Source organism: Malassezia japonica, chromosome 3 (genome assembly GCF_029542785.1).
Source record: "Malassezia japonica chromosome 3, complete sequence".
NCBI classification, from domain to species: Eukaryota; Fungi; Basidiomycota; class Malasseziomycetes; order Malasseziales; family Malasseziaceae; genus Malassezia; species Malassezia japonica.
In genome coordinates this window covers 364,196-386,875 of record NC_083372.1, presented here as the reverse complement: position 1 = coordinate 386,875, position 22,680 = coordinate 364,196, and the positions used below count along the sequence as shown (strand labels likewise).

At 61.2% G+C, this 22,680-nt stretch overlaps 10 protein-coding genes across 10 annotated transcripts; 5 read left to right on the top strand and 5 right to left on the bottom strand.

Moving 5' to 3' along the window:
• Nucleotides 1-242: 242 nt before the first annotated feature.
• On the top strand, nucleotides 243-1,769 carry MJAP1_002045 (uncharacterized protein; the record flags this gene model as incomplete). The annotated part of the gene is made up of 3 exons (XM_060265989.1): nucleotides 243-327; nucleotides 351-442; nucleotides 465-1,769. 3 exons carry the CDS (start codon nucleotides 243-245, stop codon nucleotides 1,767-1,769), a joined length of 1,482 nt encoding a protein of 493 aa, XP_060121972.1.
• Nucleotides 1,770-1,792: 23 nt separating this feature from the next.
• Nucleotides 1,793-3,237, bottom strand: RAI1 (decapping endonuclease targeting mRNA; the record flags this gene model as incomplete). The annotated part of the gene is made up of 2 exons (XM_060265988.1): nucleotides 1,793-2,824; nucleotides 2,956-3,237. The coding sequence occupies 2 exons, from the start codon at nucleotides 3,235-3,237 to the stop codon at nucleotides 1,793-1,795; spliced, it is 1,314 nt and encodes a 437-aa protein (XP_060121971.1).
• Nucleotides 3,238-3,781: 544 nt separating this feature from the next.
• TEF1 (translation elongation factor EF-1 alpha) lies at nucleotides 3,782-5,164 on the top strand (the record flags this gene model as incomplete). The annotated part of the gene is made up of 1 exon (XM_060265987.1): nucleotides 3,782-5,164. One exon carries the CDS (start codon nucleotides 3,782-3,784, stop codon nucleotides 5,162-5,164), a length of 1,383 nt encoding a protein of 460 aa, XP_060121970.1.
• Nucleotides 5,165-5,475: 311 nt separating this feature from the next.
• Nucleotides 5,476-6,918, bottom strand: MJAP1_002042 (uncharacterized protein; the record flags this gene model as incomplete). Its single annotated transcript, XM_060265986.1, has 4 exons — nucleotides 5,476-5,708; nucleotides 5,854-6,492; nucleotides 6,515-6,596; nucleotides 6,619-6,918. The coding sequence occupies 4 exons, from the start codon at nucleotides 6,916-6,918 to the stop codon at nucleotides 5,476-5,478; spliced, it is 1,254 nt and encodes a 417-aa protein (XP_060121969.1).
• A 160-nt stretch (nucleotides 6,919-7,078) lies between these two features.
• Nucleotides 7,079-7,650, top strand: UBE2N (E2 ubiquitin-conjugating enzyme; the record flags this gene model as incomplete). The annotated part of the gene is made up of 6 exons (XM_060265985.1): nucleotides 7,079-7,105; nucleotides 7,142-7,256; nucleotides 7,279-7,374; nucleotides 7,397-7,432; nucleotides 7,456-7,582; nucleotides 7,605-7,650. The coding sequence occupies 6 exons, from the start codon at nucleotides 7,079-7,081 to the stop codon at nucleotides 7,648-7,650; spliced, it is 447 nt and encodes a 148-aa protein (XP_060121968.1).
• A 930-nt stretch (nucleotides 7,651-8,580) lies between these two features.
• On the bottom strand, nucleotides 8,581-9,605 carry MJAP1_002040 (uncharacterized protein; the record flags this gene model as incomplete). The annotated part of the gene is made up of 2 exons (XM_060265984.1): nucleotides 8,581-8,603; nucleotides 8,645-9,605. 2 exons carry the CDS (start codon nucleotides 9,603-9,605, stop codon nucleotides 8,581-8,583), a joined length of 984 nt encoding a protein of 327 aa, XP_060121967.1.
• A 1,669-nt stretch (nucleotides 9,606-11,274) lies between these two features.
• Nucleotides 11,275-11,984, bottom strand: MJAP1_002039 (uncharacterized protein; the record flags this gene model as incomplete). Its single annotated transcript, XM_060265983.1, has 2 exons — nucleotides 11,275-11,294; nucleotides 11,654-11,984. 2 exons carry the CDS (start codon nucleotides 11,982-11,984, stop codon nucleotides 11,275-11,277), a joined length of 351 nt encoding a protein of 116 aa, XP_060121966.1.
• Nucleotides 11,985-12,729: 745 nt separating this feature from the next.
• Nucleotides 12,730-16,631, top strand: CHO2 (phosphatidylethanolamine N-methyltransferase; the record flags this gene model as incomplete). The annotated part of the gene is made up of 6 exons (XM_060265982.1): nucleotides 12,730-12,737; nucleotides 12,870-12,972; nucleotides 13,033-13,043; nucleotides 13,084-13,542; nucleotides 13,858-14,290; nucleotides 14,313-16,631. 6 exons carry the CDS (start codon nucleotides 12,730-12,732, stop codon nucleotides 16,629-16,631), a joined length of 3,333 nt encoding a protein of 1,110 aa, XP_060121965.1.
• A 37-nt stretch (nucleotides 16,632-16,668) lies between these two features.
• On the bottom strand, nucleotides 16,669-20,790 carry REV3 (DNA-directed DNA polymerase; the record flags this gene model as incomplete). The annotated part of the gene is made up of 1 exon (XM_060265981.1): nucleotides 16,669-20,790. The coding sequence occupies one exon, from the start codon at nucleotides 20,788-20,790 to the stop codon at nucleotides 16,669-16,671; it is 4,122 nt and encodes a 1,373-aa protein (XP_060121964.1).
• An 84-nt stretch (nucleotides 20,791-20,874) lies between these two features.
• Nucleotides 20,875-22,663, top strand: paa1 (protein phosphatase regulatory subunit Paa1; the record flags this gene model as incomplete). Its single annotated transcript, XM_060265980.1, has 2 exons — nucleotides 20,875-21,189; nucleotides 21,212-22,663. The coding sequence occupies 2 exons, from the start codon at nucleotides 20,875-20,877 to the stop codon at nucleotides 22,661-22,663; spliced, it is 1,767 nt and encodes a 588-aa protein (XP_060121963.1).
• Between the last annotated feature and the right edge of the window lie 17 nt (nucleotides 22,664-22,680).

Sequence of the window (22,680 nt, the reverse complement as noted above, 5' to 3'; positions counted from 1 at the left end):
ATGTAGAGTGTATTGTATACGTCGGGTATTGTGCTGTGTGCTGCATCGTAGGCACTGCATGCCGTGTGCCGTGTGCTACGTGCGGTCTGCCGCATCTGAGCTAGGGAAGAGGGGGGGTTGGGCGAGCGCCGGCGCTCGCCGCCGTTCGGCGCCGCCCGCAAGCGAGAAACCTCCACAGTTCTCCACCCGTTCGGACTTTTTCCGCTTGGCGTGCGCGATACTCCATTTTGGTCTGGCGCAGGATGGGCGGTTCGCTGGGCAATGAGACGCGCATTTTGATTCTTCTTGCGATTGATACGTTGTTTTTCTTTGTAGAGATTATTAGCGGTACGTGCTCTGTGCTTACGCAGGCTATGCCGTCGGCTCGCTGGCGCTCGTCGCGGACAGTTTCCACATGCTGAACGACGTGATGTCGCTGATCGTCGCGCTGTACGCGGTCCGTGTACGTATTTTTACTGACGCAGCTCGTGAACAAAAACGACAAGCACCCCCTGTTCTCGTACGGCTGGCAGCGTGCCGAGATCCTCGGCGCGCTCTTCAACGGCGTGTTCCTCCTTGCGCTGTGCTTTAGCATCTTTATGGAGGCTCTCGAGCGCTTCGTCAAGGTCCCCGAGGTGTCGAACCCCAAGCTGATTGTGATTGTCGGCTCGCTCGGCCTCACGTCGAACCTGATCGGCCTCTGCCTCTTCCACGGCCACGGCCATCCCCACGCCGGCCACAGCCACGGCCACGAACACGCTCATACGCACGAACACGACGAGGAGAACGCCGGCGCGCACGACCATGGCCACGGCGACGAGGAGGCGGCCGAGGAGCGGATGCAGAACAACATCAACGAACTCGTCAGCCACCCCGCGCGTGCGCGCGCCTTTATCATGAACAAAGCCCAGTCGCTTGGCTACGACTCCTCGTCCAAGAACGGCGAGCAGCAGAGTTTGCTGCGTGGCAAGCAGACTGCGCACTATGGCGCGGCACAAACGCACGACCACGACCACGATCACGACCACGATCACGAGGAAGAGACGTCGGCGGCGGTGCGCCGCCACCGCCAGGCAACGGGCTCGTCGGGCCACTCGCACGAGAACATGAACATGACTGGCGTCTTTTTGCATGTGCTCGGTGACGCGGTCGGCAACGTCGGTGTGATCCTCACCGGCCTCTTTATCTGGTTCACAGACTACTCGTGGCGCTTCTACGTCGACCCCACGATCTCATTGGTGATTGCGATCATCATCTTCCACTCGGCGCTTCCCTTGGTCAAGTCTGCGTCGTTTATCCTGCTCCAGGGCGTGCCGACCTCGGTGTCGCTCGACGGCGTGCGCGAATCGGTGCTCCGCATCGACGGCGTGCTGAGCCTGCACGACCTGCACGTCTGGCAGCTGAACGAGTCCAAGATTGTCGCGAGCCTGCACATCCTCGTCGACTGCTCGAGCGAGCAGACAGCACGCTACATGGAGATTGCGAACCAGGTGCGCCGCGCTCTGCACCTCTGGGGCATCCACTCTTCCACGATCCAGCCCGAGTTTGTGTCGGGCGGTTTGAAGGAGGCCGCGCGCCTCAGCGGCGTCGAGGTCCGCAACAAGACCGACGCGCAAGGACGCCTACTCACCGCCGACGGCAACCTGGTCGAAAACGAGTTGTCGCAGGGCGACCCTGCGTGCCTGCTTGCGTGCGACGGCGAAGAGTGCCGCGACGCAACGTGCTGCCAACTCGCTCCGCCGGGGTCGAGCACGGCCAAGGCCTCGCCGGAGCACCCTCCGTCTACATAGTGTACACAAGTTTGTCAAGACTATCATACAGTGGGCATCGGACTCGTCGCCCAGCGGTAGAACGCCGAGGGGACGAGCCCACATCGGTGCGCGCGGCGGCCGTCGCGCTGCAGCTCGGCAGGCGGCACGTACCGCAGCGTGACCTGCTGGAACGGCGGCTGGAAACTCACGCGGTACACGGGGTAGTCCATCTCTGCGTCCTCAACCGAGGGCAGCGGCAGGTGGCCCAAGAACGACTGGGTCGTGCGATGCACGCGCCAGGGATAGGGGCCACGCACCGCCTCGTTCTGTTTGAGGCTCTGCGCAACATGGAAGCTCCAGCGCTCCATCTCGCGCCCGACCTCTTTGCGCAGCCACTCGAGAACCTGTGCACCAAACGACAGATTGTGGTGCGCATTCCACTGCCCGGGCTTGCCGCGCACCATGCGGGGAAGGTCAGTCGTGCGGTACTGCTCGTGGGAGAGCAGCGTGCCTTTGTGGTCGCGGAAGCCAACGACAATCGACTGGACGCCGAGCAAAAAGGACTGCATGTACATACGCAGCATCTTGACCTGAAGCTTCAGCTGGTCCTGCTCGTTGCGGGGCTGCATGTTGGTCTTTAGCTCGACCACCGTCTCGGGCGCACCATGGTTCGGCGACTCGACACAGTCGACTTCGCCGCCAATCATCACACGGGTATCACCGAGCCGTGTCTTGACAATATGACACCACTGCTCGTTTGTATTCACAGGACCACCCCATCCGTTCGGCGCGGATGGGCCGTCGGGGGTATTGGCCGTACAGAACGACTCAAAGTTGTAGCCATAGTAGGTTGCTTTTTGCAGCTTGCGGGGCTTGGACTGCTGTGCGAGCGCCGCAAGCTGGTGCATGTCGGGCGGCGTCTCTTCGATAATGAGTGTATCGCCAAGCATCATAACATTCAGCTCAAAGCCTTCGCGGAACATGGGCGGCGCCTGGACATGGCATGCCCATGCAGTGCACAGCTTGGTCAGGATACCGCGCCAGGTAATGACGTTGGTGCGTAGCAATTCCGCTTCGAGCGCCTCGGCAGGGACCTGCGCAGCGCCGTGCACTGGAGGCGGAGGCGTCGGCTGCGATGCGCGATGCATAAGCGTATACAAGACCGAGTCGAGTGGATCAGGAACATGCGGCTGCGTTAGAGCCAAATAAACAAACAAATACTCACCTTTTCGTGAAACGACTCAAAGCCATAGTTGAGGTCCGCAGCTGCTCCCGAGCCATTGCCGTGGTTCTGTTGCGTGGGCGGCGCGTGATAGTACCGTTTGGAGCGATCGTCAAAGCACAGCGTCTTGCTTTCATCGTACGAGAACGAGCTCACGAGCGTCGGCTGCTGGATCGACACGGCCTGGGGCGCACCGTCTGGGCGCCGCATTGCCGCGATCGGCGGCGGGACGCCTTGCATCATCGGAGGTGCGCCGTGCGCCATGGGCATGCCCGGCGCGTGCATCGGTCCTGGCGCCCCAAACGGCGCGCCAAAGCCGGGAGGTGGTGCCATTCCATTCCCGGTCCATTGCTGTGCGTAATTTTGTCCCCCTCGCATTCCCTGCGGCGCGAACGGCGCGCCTGAGCGTGTCGGCAGCATCCCCCGTCCGTGCCACGACCAAGTGGAGGAAGCTAGGCGATCCTGTGGAGGCACGTGGACGTCACGCCGAAGATTCACGTGACAATATAGAAGTGCACGGGGTTTTACCCACGCTATTCCATGCCCTATGATTGGCGGGTTTATACTTCTTCTTCGGCGTGCCAGCGCAACACGGGCGATGCTTGCTGCAGGTGATCGCAACCAAGCATCGATCAGGTCCAATCGCGGCGTGGTATTGGTCCCTGAGAAGCAGAAGCGGCCTGTGTCAACGGCCGAAGGGCTGAGAAAATTCGAATGTACAGTGAAAAAAGAAAAATGGCTGCAGGCCACGAGGAGTTGTGAGCCCGTTGAGACTTAAGAACGAAGAGTTTTCACCCACCTTTTTTTCTCACCACATCCATCAGCTACAATGGGAAAGGAGAAGCAGCACGTTAACCTCGTCGTCATCGGTCACGTCGACTCCGGTAAGTCGACCACCACTGGTCACTTGATCTACAAGTGCGGTGGTATCGACAAGCGTACCGTCGAGAAGTTCGAGAAGGAGGCCGCCGAGCTCGGTAAGGGTTCGTTCAAGTACGCCTGGGTTCTTGACAAGCTCAAGGCCGAGCGTGAGCGTGGTATCACCATCGACATTGCGCTCTGGAAGTTCGAGACCCCCAAGTACAACGTCACCGTCATTGACGCCCCCGGTCACCGTGACTTCATCAAGAACATGATCACTGGTACCTCGCAGGCCGACTGCGCCATCCTCATCATTGCCGGTGGTACTGGTGAGTTCGAGGCCGGTATCTCGAAGGACGGTCAGACCCGTGAGCACGCTCTGCTCTCGTTCACCCTCGGTGTGCGTCAGCTGATCGTTGCCGTCAACAAGATGGACACCACCAAGTACTCGGAGGAGCGCTTCCACGAGATTGTCCGTGAGGTGTCGAACTTCATCAAGAAGGTCGGTTACAACCCCAAGGCTGTTGCCTTTGTCCCCATCTCGGGCTGGCACGGTGACAACATGATTGAGCCCACCACCAACATGCCCTGGTACAAGGGATGGGAGAAGGAGACCAAGTCGGGCAAGGCCACCGGTAAGACTCTTCTGGACGCCATTGACGCCATTGAGCCCCCTACCCGCCCCACCGACAAGCCCCTCCGTCTTCCCCTCCAGGACGTGTACAAGATCGGTGGTATCGGCACTGTCCCCGTCGGCCGTGTCGAGACCGGTGTGATCAAGCCCGGTATGGTTGTCACCTTCGCCCCCTCGAACGTGACCACCGAAGTTAAGTCGGTCGAGATGCACCACGAGTCGCTCCCCGAGGGTCTCCCCGGTGACAACGTCGGCTTCAACATCAAGAACGTGTCGGTCAAGGACATTCGCCGTGGTAACGTTGCCTCGGACTCGAAGAACGACCCCGCCCAGGAGGCCGCTTCGTTCAAGGCCCAGGTCATTGTCATGAACCACCCCGGTCAGATCGGTAACGGTTACTCGCCCGTGCTTGACTGCCACACGGCCCACATTGCCTGCCGCTTCAACCACATCCTCGAGAAGATCGACCGTCGCTCGGGTAAGACCATGGAGGAGAACCCCAAGTTCGTCAAGTCGGGTGACGCTGCCATTGTCGAGATGATCCCCACCAAGCCCATGTGCGTTGAGTCCTTCAACACCTACCCCCCGCTTGGTCGTTTCGCCGTCCGTGACATGCGCCAGACTGTCGCTGTCGGTGTCATCAAGAGCGTCGAGAAGACCTCGGGCAAGAGCGGCAAGGTCACCAAGGCCGCCGAGAAGGCTTCCAAGAAGAAGTAAATTGCGACGGCCTAGCTGTCCAAAAATTGCAAGTACACGTTGCTGTGCCGCAAGGCATGGAATGTTTGCTATGATCCGCTCTAGTCAATAGTTGTATTTGCCATCTTCTTCCTGCCCGCTCAAGCCGATGGCGGAGTGTATCGGCCAATTAACTCTTTTCCACCTTAGCTACTTGGGCGAACGGGGAAAGGGACGAGGCACGAACTGGTGTCTGTTCCGTCGGGGAACTTGCCCTTAAGCGAGGCCCTGCTGTTTCGCGACGAGGGCACGACTCGCCGGCAAGTATCGTTTCAGGCAGTACATTACATAGACTACCAATCCTCGTCGCTTTCTTCGTCGTCCGAGCCACCCATGTTGTCTTTGCGTTGGTTCAACGCACTGGCCAGCGCACTGGCCAAGTCGTTGCCGCCCGCTGCCGGCGCAGCCGCCGCGGCACTCGACGAGCCGCTGCCGATCTTGGGGGAAGACGTATCGTGTGTCTCGGTCTTTTTGAGGTCCCTGACACTCTTGCCCTGGATGCTGGCGAGCAGCGCATTGCGTCCTTCTTGGGGTGCAGGAAGCGAGGCCGGCGCAGCGCTCGGCGGCGCAGGCGGCGGTGGGGGCGCACCCCCACCCATTGCAGGAGGCGGGGGCGGGGGCGGGGTGCACCACCGCCCATCGCAGGCGGCGGGGGCGGGGAGGCGGCGCACCCCCACCCACCGACGGCGGAGGCGGAGGCGGCGGCGGCGCGCCGCCCCGTACGGGAGGCGGAGGAACCGGCGGCGGTGCACGTCCAGCCGTCGAGCGCGACGGGACCGGCGGCGGTCCTCCCTTGGCCGCGCGCGTACTCGGCGGAGGCGGCACCGGCGGAGGCGCACCTCCGCCTGCCCCCGACCGCGGCGGGGGCGCAGGAACGCTGCGCGGCGGCCGTGGTCCCGGGGGCGGTGGCACGCTGTCCGAGACGTTGCGCTGGGGAATCGGCGGAGCACTGGGCGCCGGTGAAGGCGGCGGGGGCGTTGCATGCACGGACGGCACCGGCGGAGGAAGGTTGCGCAGCGTCGGAAAGGTTTCTGTCACTGGCGGCGCGAGCCCCGGTGCGTCGCCGTTGGCACGCTGTCCCAAAAAGTCGCGGATGAATCCCTCGTTGTTTTGGATATCGGATTGCGAGACGCCCATGCTTCCGAGCTGATCCACGAGCCCGTTCCACTGGGGCTCATCGGGGACCGGCTGTGTCGGTGTGCTGGTCTTTGCAGCGCGCTTTTCTTCCGAGCTGGAGCTCTTGGACCAGTCGAGCTTGCTGGTGAGCTTTTTCGCGAAGCCAAATCCGGACGAGCTCGAGGATGATTTCGCTGGGTGAGAAAGGCGACGTACCGTATTTTGCGCGGTTGTTGAGTTTCTTGTACAGCTGCGCTGCGCCCGCCTCGTCCGCGTAGCACAATCCGATCATGCATTCCTGGGTGAGAAGAGAGACGTACGTCGCCTGCAAAAGTGTGAAAGTAGGGCTTGTCCTGGTAAAAGTAAAAGTCGTCATACAGCTCGTGGTCCCAAATAACCTTGCCATTGTCCTTGAGGTCCACGACACGGAACCCAAAGTTGCCGTCGGCATCGCGCACGAACGCCAGTGCGCCTTCGATTCCTGTGTAGTACCAACGGTCGGGCGTTGGGTACGTAACGTAGATCCGTGCGAGCGTCGCCGTGATAATCTTGCACGACGACGAGGTCAGCACGGACTTTATGAGCGACTTTTCGCTCGAAGTGAAGGAAGACGAGGGCATCGCGTTCCTTCCCCCCTCGAAGCGCAAGGCAGAGTGCCCAGCGCTCGGCCCGCAGGCACGGCCTCCACACTTGCGGAACTAAACTCGCGTAGTTCCACGATTCGACACTCCCCGCACGGCGCGCCGAACGAATCGGCGGCGCAGACCCTGACGTTGATCCATGTCGCTGCCGAAGCGCATCATCAAGGTAAGCTGCTAGGTTTACGGTGCTCATACATTGCAGGAGACAGAGCGCCTCGTCGCTGATCCGGCGCCGGGCATCCAGGCGACGCCCCATGAGGATAATCTGCGCTATTTTGATGTCGTGATCTCAGGGCCATCGCAGAGTCCGTTTGACGGTGCGTGTCCTGACTGACGCAGGCGGCTCGTTCAAGCTCGAGCTTTTCCTTCCCGAGGACTATCCCATGGCGCCGCCCAAGGTGCGCTTCCTCACCAAGATCTACCACCCGAACATTGGTACGTGCCGCGGCTGACGCAGACAAACTCGGGCGTATCTGCCTCGATATCCTCAAGGGTAGGTGCATTCTATTGACCCAGACAAATGGTCGCCTGCGCTGCAGATCCGCACGGTGCTTCTGTCGATCCAGGCGCTGCTTTCAGCGCCGAATCCTGACGACCCTCTGGCGAACGATGTGGCGGAGCACTACAAGACCAACGAGAAAGGGTATGTGCATCTACTGACGCAGCGCGATCGAGACTAGTCGGCAGTGGACGCAGATGTACGCTGTGTGAACTGGATACATTCAAAAAGTCTGCCGAAATAGGAGGGGCGAGCCGTAGAGCACAGCTACCAACGGGGGTATACATTATGTACGGGCGGTCTTCTGGAGATAATGAATGGGGCGCAAAATACGCGTGGCTTACTGGCAGGGCCAGTCGCTCATGTTGCTGTAGCGGACATTGGGCTTGGGCTCCAATTTAGCATCGAAGGGAGGCATATCATGGGACGGCGCGACGCCCACCGGCGGCAGCTCGCCAGGGAGAACCGCGGGCGACTTGTGCGGTGCATGGAATGCCATCGCATTTCCACCCGGCGCAGGCATGTGCGTATGTACTTGCTGCATAGGCATCATGTTGCCGGGTGTCATCGGGCCGGAATTACTGGTGAAACTGGTGTCAAAAGAAGGTGAAAATCGGACATCGCTCGACGACCCCACGCTCATGCTCATGCTTGGTACGTGCTGGCGGTGCATGGGCGTCTCGGGCATCGCCCAAGCGCCCGGATGCTGCGGGCCGTGTGGATAGACCGAGTAGGAGAAAGGCCACGATACACGGTGATCGCCATCACCGTGTGCTTGCAATGCCATAGAGGTTGGCTGCGGTTGGTCCATGCGGAAGCCCGCCCCTTGCTGCGACTGCAGCACTTGCCAGGCCTCCGGTGTGTTGGGCATATGCGCAGGAGCCGACCGTGTCGGCTTCATGGGCTGCGTCACACCGTGCGGAATGTGCGCTGGTACCGCCGTCGATGCGCTGCGATGCAATTCATGTTCGCTAGGCGAATAAGACAATAGCCCCGAGCGCGACAGCTCCGGGGACTGTGCTAATGGCGCATGGGCAGCGCCGCCCATGGCTGCACCATGGGCCGGCGTCATGGGGGGCGCGTCCGAACGGCCTGACGATGAGGGCGGATGCATCGGCGAGTAGTTGGACAAGTCTGACGCGTCAAAAGGTAAAGCGTGGGCTCGCTGCACATCCACTGGTGGCATAGGGCGCATGTGCACCGCACCCGTCATGGGGTGCGATGGCGAGACCTGCGGAACGGCACGCAGGCCCTGGTGCTGGTCGTACTGCTCGCTCAGTGGCGTCCACGCCATGGATGCACCCGAGCGGTCCGGCGTTTGCTCCGCGGTCGCAGTGTAGCGCCTTCGCTTGCGTTGGGACGCAAGCAGCTTGGCGATCGGCTCGGAGCCCGGCGCGGCCTCGTCGCGAGGCGTGCCTTGAGTGCTTCCTTCGCCCTTTTGTTCGGATACGCACCCCGCGTTGTTGTCCCAGCCATCGAGCGAAGAGACACCGACGGTGATGGGTGTGTCAAGGTCCATTCCTTGGTCGCGAAGCTGCTCCTCTTCACGCGCGATGCGGTAAATGTCCATGAGTAGACTAACGCGCCCCGACTTGATCTGGACGACGACTTCCGCCGTCGCGAGCTGCAGGCGCGCAATACGCGCCTGGTTCGAGCGCAGCATCGCGAGCAGCAGCGCGTGGCGTTCGGGCTTCATCAGGTGGTCGGGCTCCTTGTGTCGGACGTCGGCCGGCCACCAGCTCGGCTTGCCTTCTTCGCCTTTGTTGTAAGGGAAACGCGTCTGCTTTTTGGGTTCGATGACCTTGATCCACTCCTTGGCAATCATTTTGCACATCACTTGCTGGAGCTGCCCAAATCGCATCTCCATAAACGCGGTACGCTCCGCCTCGTTCCGCAGCACCACGACGTGTTGCGGCTGGTGGGCGTTGGCCGCGACGCGGCCCACACTGCCGGCGCGGGGGCGCATCGACTGCACCGGCGTCGACATCTGGGGCACCAGCGGCACGTGGGGCGAGCCAGCGGCGCTCGCGCTGCCTTCGCCAATGCTCTGGGTCTCGTCCGAGATCTCGGAGCGTTTCAAAAGACGCGACCATTCGTCCGTCTGCGGCACCTTATCTGCGCCTCCCGCCAGATTGGACCACGGCTCAAGGAAGGGGTCGTCGGGCATCCCTGGCAGGGAGGGTGTGGCGCCGCCGCTCGGCGACTCTGGCACGTCGTCTAGAAGATCGTCAGTAGTGAGTTGTGTCGGTGGCGCAGCGCGGTGATCAGGGACATTGTCCAGGGCGCGCTGTCGCGCTTCGTCTGCAACCCCACTTTTCATAAACCAATCATCCAGTCTTTCCTGGAAGGCATCGCTCGCGTACGTCTCAACGTCGCCGCGTGCCGACACGAGAAGAATAGCAAATTGGCTGCCATTGATGTAGGCTGCTTTTCCGAGCGCGCGTAGAACTTGGTCTCGCTTGCACTTATAATGGCGATGCTGTTTCGCGGGTGAGCTGTAGGGCTCGACACGAATGGGAATGCGTGGCATGCCTGCCTATGCTCAGTGGCAACACACAGCAGCTGCGTGCAACACACGAAATCCCAAATACAAAGGTTTTTTTTCCTTTGTACAGCCAAGCTGTCCGACGCGACTAGTAGCTCTCCAGCGGTGGTCTGAAAGTACGCGAGTCCTCTTGGTCGGCCCACAATCCAGCGCGCCAGGCCAGCCTTCACATCCCCGTCTCGCCACGTGAAGCTTGCCCAGCAGGCACGCGGGCGCGCGTCGGTTTCAGTGTTGCACTCGGCATCGGCATAAGTCCGCGCCACTCGACTGGCCTATGGCGGCCGCCATCGCGGCATTTCCCTGCCATTTTCCCTGCAAAAGCCACGTGATATGCAGCAGAACAATGCAACACCTGCGGCATCGACGCGTGCCTAGGTGGAGGTCGCGGATGCCCCGCGTCGCATGCCTGTGGGCCTCGGCTCAGTGTGCATCCGCGGAACGCTGGGGAGGGCCTTATTTCCTGACTCGGACAAACGGCACGCATAGCTCACCTTGGGCGGCGGGTGCCGAGACTATTGGGTGGAGCAACGTTGGCTCACTCCGCAGTGGGCCAAGACCGTGGCACTGTGTGGACTCAGGGTGCGCGCGCCCTCGGTCGTCTGTCGTGCACGTCCGCGTCATCATGACCATTATTAAGTAGCCTATAAAAGATAAGAGATGTGCTACGGAGTGTAAGGCCGCTTAGCGAAGATGAAGTGGTACGGCTGGGTCCGCACTGTCCGAGAATTGCTGTGCAGAGGGTGCTTGATACACCGGCCATAGCGAAGATTTGGAGCTTTGGGTATAGGGAGGTCGCATCATCGCATCCATACCAAAGTCTAGGCCAAACATTACATTAGACTGATCGTTCATACCATAGGCCTGCGCTTGCTCCCCGAAATGGGAAACCTTGTCGTTTACCAACACAGGGCCCGTGCACGAGTCATTGCCGCAGCACGCCAGCGCCGCAAGGTCGCCGAGGGGCTCTTGGGACGAGTTCAGGAAGCGACTCGCATCGCTCATTGAACTGCACGCCTCGGGTTCCGGAAGAGGCGGAGGTGAGAGCTGCATCGATGGAGAGCCCGTCGACCAGTCTGTCAGCGACGAAAGAGGAGCACTCGTGGGCAGATCGGCATGCCCGGAGCTGTCAGGCGTGTTTTTGGAAGAAACAGGTTCGGACACGGGCGACGACTGCAGGTCGTCTTGGCCGACACGTTGTCGGGGGTCGTAGCGTGCCCGTTTTCGTATCACGTCCGCACGATAGCGGGCAGGGCGGTGCTCGCGGTGGAGTTTCAGGTACAAACCACACGCATTACACAGCATAGCACCGTGCTCGTCTTTGCGCCATAACGGCGTCACGCGTGTTCCACAATTGGTACAGCTCGTTGCTTCCTGGGTCCGCGAATTCCGATCGCTGCCATTACTGCGCGACGCATTGCAGATTTGCTGGCGCTGCCGCAACAGCAAGGGGCGATGAGTTTTGTGGATTTTCAGGTACAAGCCACACGCATTGCAGAGGAGCAGCGTGTCGTGATTGCGCCTCCAAAGAGGCGTACTGTGTGTCCCACAGTTGCTGCAGGTCGGTATATCCTCGGTGGGCGTACCGGACGATCCAGGCGTTGCGTCAATGGACACGTCCGAGGCACACAACGACGCCTCTGCCTTGGATTGGGTGGGTGTAGAGAGAACACCCTCTTCCAGCTTAGGCTCCGGCTCGGGAGAGAGCGAGTGGCGTTCCGAGGTCTTGGGCTCGGGTGCCGAAATAGACAGGTCCGATTCCAGGTCGTGTGCCGCTGGCGGAATGCCCAGCACGTCATTCAGCAAGCTGTGGCCATTGTCCACGTATGTACAGCCTTCCATGCCACACATTTGGTTCTCGCCAACGGTTGGGAAGAGCTGAAGCATATCTGGCGAGACATGCTGCTCGGGTGGCTGGGCGTTGTTAAAGACGCCAGAGAATTGCCTGGTATCGTGCAAGGTCGACATGCCGGACCAGGGGTGCCCGCTCGTGTCGCCTAGCATAAAGGACGAAGTAGACGTCATGCCCTGATGCATGGGGAGAGCATTGTAGTCGACCGCTGATGGTATCAAACCGGCATCCGATTGTGAGGGGAAGGTCGTACTGGAAGACATGAGTGACGTAGAGAGGGATGCTTGAGCTGCCGCCGTGTTCTGCCTGAGTTGCTTCGTGGCCTGTCGTGTGGCAACAGCATGTACCTTGTTGGCACGATGTCGCTTGTGCCAGAGCCGCCAGGACACATTCTCCAGTCGCTTAGCAGGCTGCAGCGATTCGTGCAAGCGCAAGCATAGGCGAGAATTCTTTACCAACTCCAGTGTATCGCGCTCGTCGGTAAATTGTGAGAAGTTGTCCTAAAAAAAAGTGTTAGCATCCTTGAACAGCAGCACGCCATCACACGTACCCCTTGCACCTGCAAGCTAGGCGCCATATTGCTAGGCGCGTTTGCTCCAACGCTGCGAGAGAGAGCTTAGACCAAGTTCTATCGAGAGACAGAGCACTCAACTAGATAGAACCGTCGCAATTGACGCAAACTTTTGCGAAGTCTGCGCCGAGTTGACGAGTCAATTTTCCCTGGGCAGGACCAAGCTCGGTTTCAGCTATCAGATAATCGCCGCTTGGCAAGTATATCACGTGTCGTTCTAAGCACATGGGCTTTCCGTAATGGCCCGACCGGCTCGCCACGTGGTACCGGCGCTCCTGAAGCCGGGGTAACAGCTCGCTGGATCTTTCTACCCGCACGCATAGACCATGGTTGGGTACGTAAGGGCATTTTTGACGCCCTTTGGAGAATAATGCTGACCATGCTAGAACTCTCGTCCTCACTCGTCACGGCCAGTCCGAATGGAACAAACTGAACCTCGTACGTGCGCGCCCGCTGGGCTGGACAGCCTACTCACCGTGCAGTTCACCGGCTGGAGGGACCCTAGCCTGACCGAGCTGGGTGAGCAGGAGGCCCTCAAGGGTGCCGAGGAGCTCAAGAAGGCTGGTCTCGTACGTATTGTGTGACTGTGAAAGCATGTACTAACACGGCATTGCCTGCCGCGCTTCTAGACTCACTTTGAGTACGTATCTTCTTGCGAGCACCGTACTAACACGTCGCAGCCTCGCCTTCACCTCTGCTCTGCAGCGCGCCCAGAAGACCCTGGGTATCCAGCTCAAGGCCATCGGCCAGGAGAACATCCCGGTCACCCAGGACCAGGCCCTGAACGAGCGCGACTACGGTGAGCTCACCGGCCTCAACAAGGACGACGCTCGTGCCAAGTTCGGTGAGGAGCAGGTGCACACCTGGCGCCGCTCGTACGACATCGTCCCCCCGGGCGGCGAGTCGCTGAAGCTTACTGCTGAGCGTGTGCTTCCCTTCTTTGAGAAGCACATCAAGCCCGCTGTCCAGGAGGGCAAGTCGGTCCTTGTTGCTGCCCACGGCAACTCGCTCCGCGCCGTGATCATGGCTCTCGAGAACATGACCGGTGAGCAGATCGTCAACACGGAGCTCGCGACCGGTGTCCCGATCGTCTACAAGATCGACTCGGACGGCAAGGTCGTCGACAAGCAGATCCTGCAGTAAGCGTCTGCCGCAATTATGTACAAGGATGACGGGCTGTGCTAGTCGTAGTTGAGAATCCTAGACATTGCTGGCATTCGGCGCTTTCGGCATTCCCCACATCCGTAGCGATCCGGCGTAGGTTTATCGCCACGTGGCGAGCTGCAGGGAATACCAGCTCGTCGTGTGGGGGATCTTTTCGCTGGGCGTTGTTCAACCACCTCCGAAGAATCGGTAATGAGTGCGGATAGTACCGCCGTGAACACCCCATCTTCCCTAGAGGGTCTCCGTCAGCGCCAAGGTGCTTCGGAGACCACAACGGGCAACACGACTAGTACTTCGACCCCTACCCCGGCGCAGGAGCCGGAAAAGGCGGGGTCGCAGAAGGGCGCCGTGCTGGGCCGCACGCCTGACGGCCGTCTGTTCCATGTCCAAGAGACGCCGGACATGCTTAGCTCCATCTTCCGTCCGGACCTTCCCAAGACACCGCTGGACTATGTGACGATCGTCTCGCTCACGGTCCAGGTCGTGCTCTTCTTCACCTTGTCGCGGTCGACCGCACGGATCTTTTTTATGCTCTACTTTGCATTTTGGCGTATCTCGTACAACGGCGGACTGGGATACCTGCTGGTCCAGCAGAGCACGACGCGCTGGATCGTCCGCCTGGTGGAGCGCGAGGGCTGGATGGACCCGAAGCGCTCGCCGCGCATCAGTGCGTGGATACAGCAGCAGCTGCAGACCAAGATGGGCAAGCAGTACAAGTTTGAGGTGTGTGGTGCCACTAACGCAGGAAATGCCGATTGAGTACAACACATGGCTCTTATTCCGCTCGATGGTTGACGTGATTCTGTTGAACGACTTTACGGCCTACTTCTTCTTTGGCGTGTCCAACATGCACGGCACGCGTGGTCTCGGCTGGTTCCTGTTTATCGTGCGCTGGGCGACCGGCCTGCTCCTCATCGTGTTCAACATCTGGGTCAAGCTCGATGCGCACCGTGTGGTGAAGGACTACGCCTGGTACTGGGGCGACTGCTTCTTCCTCTGCCTGCAAAACCTCGTGTTCGACGGCGTGTACGAGGTTGCGCCGGATCCGATGTACAGCATTGGCTATGCGGGCTACTACGGCCTGTCGCTGCTCACCGGCAGCTACACGGTGCTCTTTGTGTCGCTTGCTGCACACGCTTCGCAGCTGCTCTTCTTGGTGCTGTTCGAGAACCCCCACATGGAGCGTGTCTATGGTGAGAAGCGCCCGATCGCGGCGCGCGTCTCGCAGAAGAAGGCGGCGATAGACTCGTCGTCGGAAACGCCGGCGTCCTCGGACGGGACGACGCCCTCGCCCGAGACCGTTGCGCACGACCTGCACCACCGCCTCTTCCGCAATGACAACGTCGTCTTTTCACGCCTGGATATGCTGCGTGCTACCGACTTTTTGCTCGTGGTGGCCGTGGTGTATGCTACGCTTCCGTTCCTCTTTTACAATGTGGGCCCCCGCACGCTTGTGGTCTTGCTGTGCACCAATGCACTGGCCTGGCGCATTTACCACTCCTTCGGTCTCGGTGCGGCGCTCAACGCGCAGTCGAGCGACAAGTGGATCGTGCGCCACTTTTTGAAGTTTTACCCCTTTTCCGACGCGCGCGATGCGGTGTACGAGGCGTTTGAGCAGTGGAAGGTCATCTACAACACGAGTCTCGTGATGACGTACTTGTCGTTTGCGATGCTCGCCTTCCGCTGTTACGCGCCGGTTGACCAGGCGTGGCCCGCCGGCACGACGCTGCTCCGCCATGTGCTCGGTGTGCTGCTGATCCTGCTGCACATCTGGAGCGCGCGCTCCTCCTACCACGTCCTGGGTCCATTTGGCTGGCTGTACGGCGACTTTTTCATTGCCGACTACCCCCGCCGTCTGTCGTACACGGGTATCTACCGCTTCCTGAACAACCCCGAACGCAGCATGGGTGGCGCCGCCTTCTTTGGTATGGCGCTCATCAGCGGCAGCCCGCTGGTGACGTGCATTGCGATCCTCTCGCACCTTTCGCACTGGTGGTTCCTGAGCTACGTCGAGGGGCCCCATATGCGCAAGCTGTACGGTGAGGAGGTGCGCGAAGACTCGGGTGTGACGAAGCAGATGAAGAACATTGCGCGTCGCAACGCCTTTCTTTTCCGCAATGCAAACCAGCACCCCAAGGTGCGCGATGTGCAGGAGACGCTGCGCCGCACGCAAGTCCAGGCCAAGAGCGTTGTCGATCAGATCTTCGCGCAGGGCCGCCCGAATGTCGAGCGCTTCGTCGACAACACACAGGCGATTTTCCTGGACCAGCGCAACAAGCTCTTCAACATGCGCACTGGCAACGAGATCCGCACCATCGACCGCTCCAAGTACAGCGTGATGGTCGCCGACTCGCCCAACACGCAGGCCAAGCGCTACCACCTCGGCGAGACGATCTCGGCTCGCTGGACGGCCGCACGCAACCACTCGCGCCGCGACTGGATTGGCATGTACCTGGTCGACTCGCTTGATGCCGAGCCGAGCGGCCGCGAAGAGTCGGGCCTGCTTGTCACGCGTCTCTCGAGCCGTGGCAAGTGGGTCGGTTTGGCCGAGCAGGAGTGGGTCGGCGACGAGCATGCTGGCAAGGAGCGTGGCCCGCTCGGCACGGAAGGCGTCTCGGACGTGAACCAGGAGCTGGACCACGTGGAAGGCATCAGCGTCTTCCGTGGCCCTCGTCTGCCGTGGCGCACGGGCCGTTACGAGCTGCGCTACCACCACGATGGAAGCCACGATGTGCTGGCGCGCAGCGAGCCGTTTGAGATCTACGTCGAGACGCCCAAGGACCCCTACTCCTTCTCGGAGACCTACGCGTCGCTGACCAAGATTGTGCACTTTGCGCTTGCCGACTCGCCTTCGCAGGATACGCCGCCGTACCAGTCCGAGGACCCCGATGACCTGACGCTCTGGAGCCACCTCCAGGTCCAGCATATTGCGACCGGCATCTCGTCTGCCTTCCATGTGGACTTTTCGCCGGAAGTCATTGTGGCCGACGCCAACACCGCCACGCTCGCACGCAACATTGTAGCCGCTCGTCAGCTGATGCGCGGCGATCTGCCCATTTCATGAAGGAGCTACGTGGTATCTCAACTATACCATAGATAATCTACCATACCCATGGATCCTCACTAGGATAATGAACGACATTTTCCAGGACGTGGGCAAGCCGTGCGCTCCGCTCGTGGACCGCCGCGTCGTTCTTGGTACGGGTATAGGACACGGGGCAGTCGAGAGATACACACGGCGGCCGCTCGCACGAGCCATCGTCGGCACAGGACGTGCACAGGGTATGGATCGCGGCCTGCCGCGCCTCGGCTTCGTTCAGTTCCGAGGCGGCACGGTGCAGCGTCTGCTCGGGATTCCGGGTACAGTCCTGGCACAGGTACTGCGCCGTAGCCTGGCCACAGACTGCACAGGTCTCCACGGAGAAGGCGCGCGTCGAGACCACAGTGCGCGACCGCGGCATCTCGTCGACCCATGTCTGCACATCCACGCCGACCAAGTTAAAGATGCGGCTCAGCGCAGGGACGAGCAGCTTGCGGATGTAGTGATCGGCGTAGAGACGCAGACCAGGATCGGAAAGCACCGCACGGGGCGACACAGCGAGGTCGGACAGCTTCGTGTTCGGCAGGCCATGGCGAAGGAGATAGGGTATACGCTCGCCGGAGTGGGGAATGCGCTGGGCATCGTGCAGCAGGTCCCGCGCAGATAATGCAGCACCTGGGGGGAGATTCGGACCACTGTACGATCCCAGTCGTACGGCCTTGGCCGTGACGAGGTGCAGCGGGGAGACGAGGCCCGCGTAGATTTTGGACCACTGCCGCTGGCAGTACTGCTTGACCAGTGTCAGGTCCTGGGTATCAAAGAGGATGCGGACGCATGCCTCTTGCATGCGCTGCAAAGCCACGAATCCGTCGCGGCGGATAATCTCGAGTCCCTTGACGTCCAGCACAGGGCGGAGCTGGCTCGGCGACTCAAACTTGTAGCCGACGTACCGTTTCTTGGCGACCAGTACACAAGGCAGGTAGACCTTTTCAAAGTTGAGCTTGACTGGCTCAGGGTTCATCTTGGTCACCGCCTCGGAGATGGCGCGGCCGATGGCAAACGCCTGCTCTTTGCTTTTTCCGGGGAGCGAGACAAAGAGACTGTCCGTGTCGCCATAGACCACCTCGCCGCCCCACTCCTCCGTCTGCTCGATGAGGTTCATGGCACGCTCGAGCGTCTCGCGTCCGCTCTGTACAATTGCATCGGCAATCTCGACACACGGCATGCGCCCCGAGGCGCTCGCCCCGGTGTATCCGTACGTGACGTTGGCCAGGAGCTTGAGAGATAACTGCTGCGCCTGGTACCGGCGCGCCATGGCCTTGTTTACGCCCGGTGCACGCATTGCCGTACGCACCATGACGCGCGTCTCGAGCACTTCGCGGAGCATGCGGGCAAGCGTACTCTCGCGTACGTTGTGCTTAGCCATCACGATACCGTTCGGAAGAACGTATACGTCGTTCGCGAGGCGGCGCATTGCACCGGGCGGCGGCGCGTGCTCGATGAAACCGAGCTTGTAGGTCCCCTGAAACGGAACCAGTCGCCCGAGGCACGTCGAGTAGCAGATATTATACGCAATCATCATGGAGGGGTACAGCGACTGGAAGTCGAGCACCAGCAGTGGGCTGCGGTAAAAGGCCGACTGGGGCTCGAGCACCAGCGGGACACACTCGGCTGCATTTTGCTGGCCGACCTGCTCGCGGTTCGGCGAGGGGAGCAGATAGCTTTGCAGCTTGGTAATGCGCAGTAGCACCGACTCTACGCGGAACTGCGAGCCCCGTGAGAGGACCGAGAAAAAGTCGATACCGTACATGCGCGCAAACTCGGCGGTGCGAAAGAGCAGCTCAGACTTTTCCAGGAGCTCGAGGGCGAAGCGCACGCGGCGCACCGTGTAAGTCAGCGTGCGGACCACGTCCGAGGCACGCTCGGAACGGAGCCAGGCCGTAAGCGTGGCATGGTCGTAGTGGGGTATACGTCGATGGAGGATGTGGTACACGACATTTTCAAGCGTGTACTGCGTCAGGGCCACCTCGCCTTGCATCATGCGCCAGACATTCAGGACGTGTCGGCCTTGCACGCGCAGCGCCGAGGCATGCGTCACGGTCCACTGGTCGACGGATGCCGACCCCCCCGCTTTGCGGCGCGCCCGCCCCAGCTCGGCCAGCAGGTCATACTCGTAAAAGAGACTGGCGCGCTCCGCGACGTACGCCCATGATTCCCGGTGGACATCGTATGCTGTGAGGATTTCCGGATCGAGCGCACGCACGATGTCCACGAGCATGTTTAGCAGCTCGAGCTCGGTATCGACGTAGTGCACCGTAACCCCAGCGAGGCCGAGACGCCGAGGCGAAGAGACGTACACGAGCCCCGTCTCGTAGATATATGGCTCAGATGCGTCAGGCTCCGCGTCCTGCATCAGGGTATAGACGACAGCCTCGATCGCATCCTGGCGCGCGTCGGGGACAAGGTCGGCGCGCGTCGGCACGATGACTTGGAGCGCGAGCGTTGTCATGTGCTGGCGCCCAATGTCGAGCACTGGCGTGTTGGTCTGCGACTCGGAGATGCGCGGTAGTGGGATTTGCGAGTTGGGAAGCGGGGCAGGCGTCGGCTGTGGTTCGTGGTGTGCGAGCCACGCCTTGACACTTGCTGCGCTCGGCGGCGCGTGTGCGATTTGCCAGTGCGGAATAGGGTGCACTCCCTCCGCGCTGCGCTCACGGCGCTCCGGCCAGTGCTGGAAAAGGGGCATGTGTGCGAGTGTGGATGACGGGATCGTGAACGCTTTGTTGGCGTACTCGCGTGCCAGCGCAGGCACGTCGGATGCCCGCGAAAAGTGGCACGGCGTATATTCCACGTCGGGGAGGCCGAAGAAGGCGAACGAGCGCATGACCTCTTGCTTGGTCGGCGCAGGCGTGCGGTACGCGTACCACCCTTTTTGGGCTTTGTGCGGAGCATGTGGTGTCCTCTTTCGCTTGCGCGGCGCCCGCGGCGGCGGCGCTTCGGTAGGGCTCGGCTCGTGCTCCGAATGCGACGAGGAGCTGAGGAACAAGGAGGTTTCGATCGCGAGCGACTGCGACGGCGCCGTACGCAGCGTCGGCATCTCTTGCGACCCCTGGCTCTGTGCGTGCTGCAGGTCAAAGATCTTGGCCGAGGTGCCCGACGCGTCGGGCGGCGCGACGCGCTCCAATCCGTGGGCGTGAAAGAGCTCCGGGGTTTGGTATGCGTCCAAGACGTACTTTTCCATCCCCCGATCCGGAATTTCCTCCTCTTTGGCGTCCTCCTCGATGCGCGCCGCGAGCTGTGCGGCGTGGCGCTCCGCAGCGACCCACGGTGTATCCGATGGGTCCGTGCGCGGACGAGGGGCGCTGCGTTCCGGCGTCGGCGAGAGGCCGGCGTGCTGCCTGCGCATGCGTTCCTGCGCCCAGAGCCCACGCAAGCTCGGCACGAGCGGCTCGTCTTTGGCTTCTGGCTTGCCGTGTGCCTCGCGCATCGTGCGGCGGTTGGCGATGTGGTGTGCCTCGGCGTCTCCTTCTAGTTCCGAGTAGGTGTCGCGAGGCAGGTCGGTTTTTTGAGCGTGCGGAATCGATTCCTCGTTCCACCCCCCCCTCTCTTCCGGCGGCCAAGGCCCCCGAAAGTAGATTTGGTCGAGTTCCATGTAGTCGCACCCCGACAAGTTGTAGTCGAGCATAAACTGGAGGTGGTACTGCACGTGTGCCTCGATCGGCTGAAACTTGGTCTCCATCACCCGTCCGCTCTCGAGGATGGATGCGAGGCGCATGCGCAGCGCCGGGTCCACGTACGAAATTTTGAGGTAGTAGTGGGGCGTTTCTGTGTACCCATAAAACGGCATCCCCTTGCACAGGTGAATCGCCGCGACGAGCTGCATTTCGCGTGTCGGCTGATTCGCAGCCGCTGCGAATGCGCGGTTCAGCTCGTTCCCCAAGCGCTGGATGTACGGCAGGACGACGTCCGGCACGAGCGCCTGCGTGTACTCCACATAGCAGTACGGATAGACGTTGTGGACGTGGACGCAGCAGCGCTGCCCCCCCCGCGTCGCGCCAAACGCGCGGATCACCGGGACAATCGGAAGCCTCTTTCTCGATGCAAACGCGCTCTCGGCGCGGTCAAAGCGCCCCGGGCGCACCAGCACATAGTCAAAATTCGTCAGGTACAGCCCCCCACCGAGCATGCCGGCGGAGGTGTCACGTGATCTTCAACCGGGTGGCGGCGCAGGTCGCGATCGGCCGCGGACCACCACGAGGGCAGTTGCAAGATGGAAGACGACGAGCAACTGTATCCGATTGCGATCTTGATTGACGAGCTGAAATCAGACGATGTCACACTTCGCCTGAACTCGATTCACCGCATCTCGACGATTGCGCTGGCGCTGGGTCCCGAGCGTGCGCGGGACGAGCTGATCCCCTTCCTGCACGAGTCGCTTGACGACGAGGACGAGGTGCTGCTCGCGCTCGCCGAGGAGCTCGATGCGAACTTTGCCGAGTACCTCGGCGGTGCGCAGTACGCGCACCTGCTCCTGGGCCCGCTGGAGAACCTGGCGACGGTCGAGGAGACGGTCGTGCGCGAAAAGGTACGTTTCTTCGCTGACGCAGGCGTGCGAGTCGATCAACAAGATTGCCAAGATTATGAACGAGAAGCAGGTGCAGGATGCCTATCTCCCCCTGCTGAAGCGCCTGTCGAACGGCGACTGGTTCACGTCGCGGACGAGCGCTGCGTCGCTCTTTGCGTCGGTCTATGACCGTGTGCCGCCTGCGATGCGCGCGGAAGTGCTCGGGATGTTTGCGATGCTGTGCCACGACGACACGCCGATGGTGCGCCGTGCGGTGGCGCGCGATATGAGCGCACTGGTCAAGCACATGTCCAAGGACGTGGTGGTTTCGGATATCCTCCCGCTATACCGCCGCCTCTCGACGGACGAGCAGGACTCGGTGCGCCTGCTTACCGTGCAGGACCTGGTTGCGATCGCCGAAGTCCTCGACAAGAACGAGACGCAGCAGCTCCTTCTGAGCTCGATCCGCAGCGCCTTCCAGGACAAGAGCTGGCGCGTGCGCTACATGGCCGCCGACCACTTTGTCAAGCTCGCGTCGGCGGTGAACGAAAAGGTGGTGCAGGAGGACCTCGTTCCTGCCTACGTTAACCTCATGCGCGACGCGGAGGCCGAGGTGCGCACGGCCGCCGCGAGCCAGACGCCGGGCCTCGCCAAGCTCATGGACCAGCAGACGATCCTCGAGCGCCTGCTCCCGGTCGTCAAGGAGCTCGCGGACGACCCGTCGCAGCATGTGCGTGGTGCGCTCGCCGCGCAGATCAGCGCGCTGGCGCCGCTGCTCGGCAAGGAGGCGACGACCGAGCACCTCCTGCCCCTCTTCCTCCAGCTGCTCAAGGACGAGTTCCCGGATGTGCGGCTGAACATTATCTCGCGTCTGGAGCAGGTGAACGAGGTGATTGGGATCGACCTCTTGTCGCAGTCGCTCCTGCCTGCGATTATGGAGCTCGCCGAAGATAAGCAGTGGCGCGTGCGCCAGGCGATTATTGAAAACATCCCGCTGCTGGCGCACCAGCTCGGTGTGCAATTCTTCAACGAACAGCTGAGCAGCTTGTGTATGAGCTGGCTCGGCGACACCGTCTTTTCCATCCGCGAGGCGGCCACCGTCAATCTCAAGAAGCTCACCGAGGTCTTTGGCGTGGAATGGGCGCGCACCTCCATCATTCCCAAGGTCCTCCAGATGGGCTCGCACCCCAACTACCTGTACCGGATGACGACCATCTTTGCGGTGACGACCATGGCGCCGTCGCTCGATACGGATACGATTGTGACGAGCGTCCTGACCACGATCCTGCCCATGGTGCAGGACCCCGTGCCGAACATCCGCTTCAACGTCGCCAAGGCGTTCGAGGTGCTCTCCACCGAGCTCGAGTCCTCGCCAGAGGGCCAGCGTAACATTAAAGAGAAGATCACGCCTGCGCTCCAGGTGCTGAGCGACGATCGCGACCCGGACGTGCGCTACTATGCGCTGCGCGCACTACAGACCGCTTCGAAAGTATAGATGAATTAGAGCGCAGC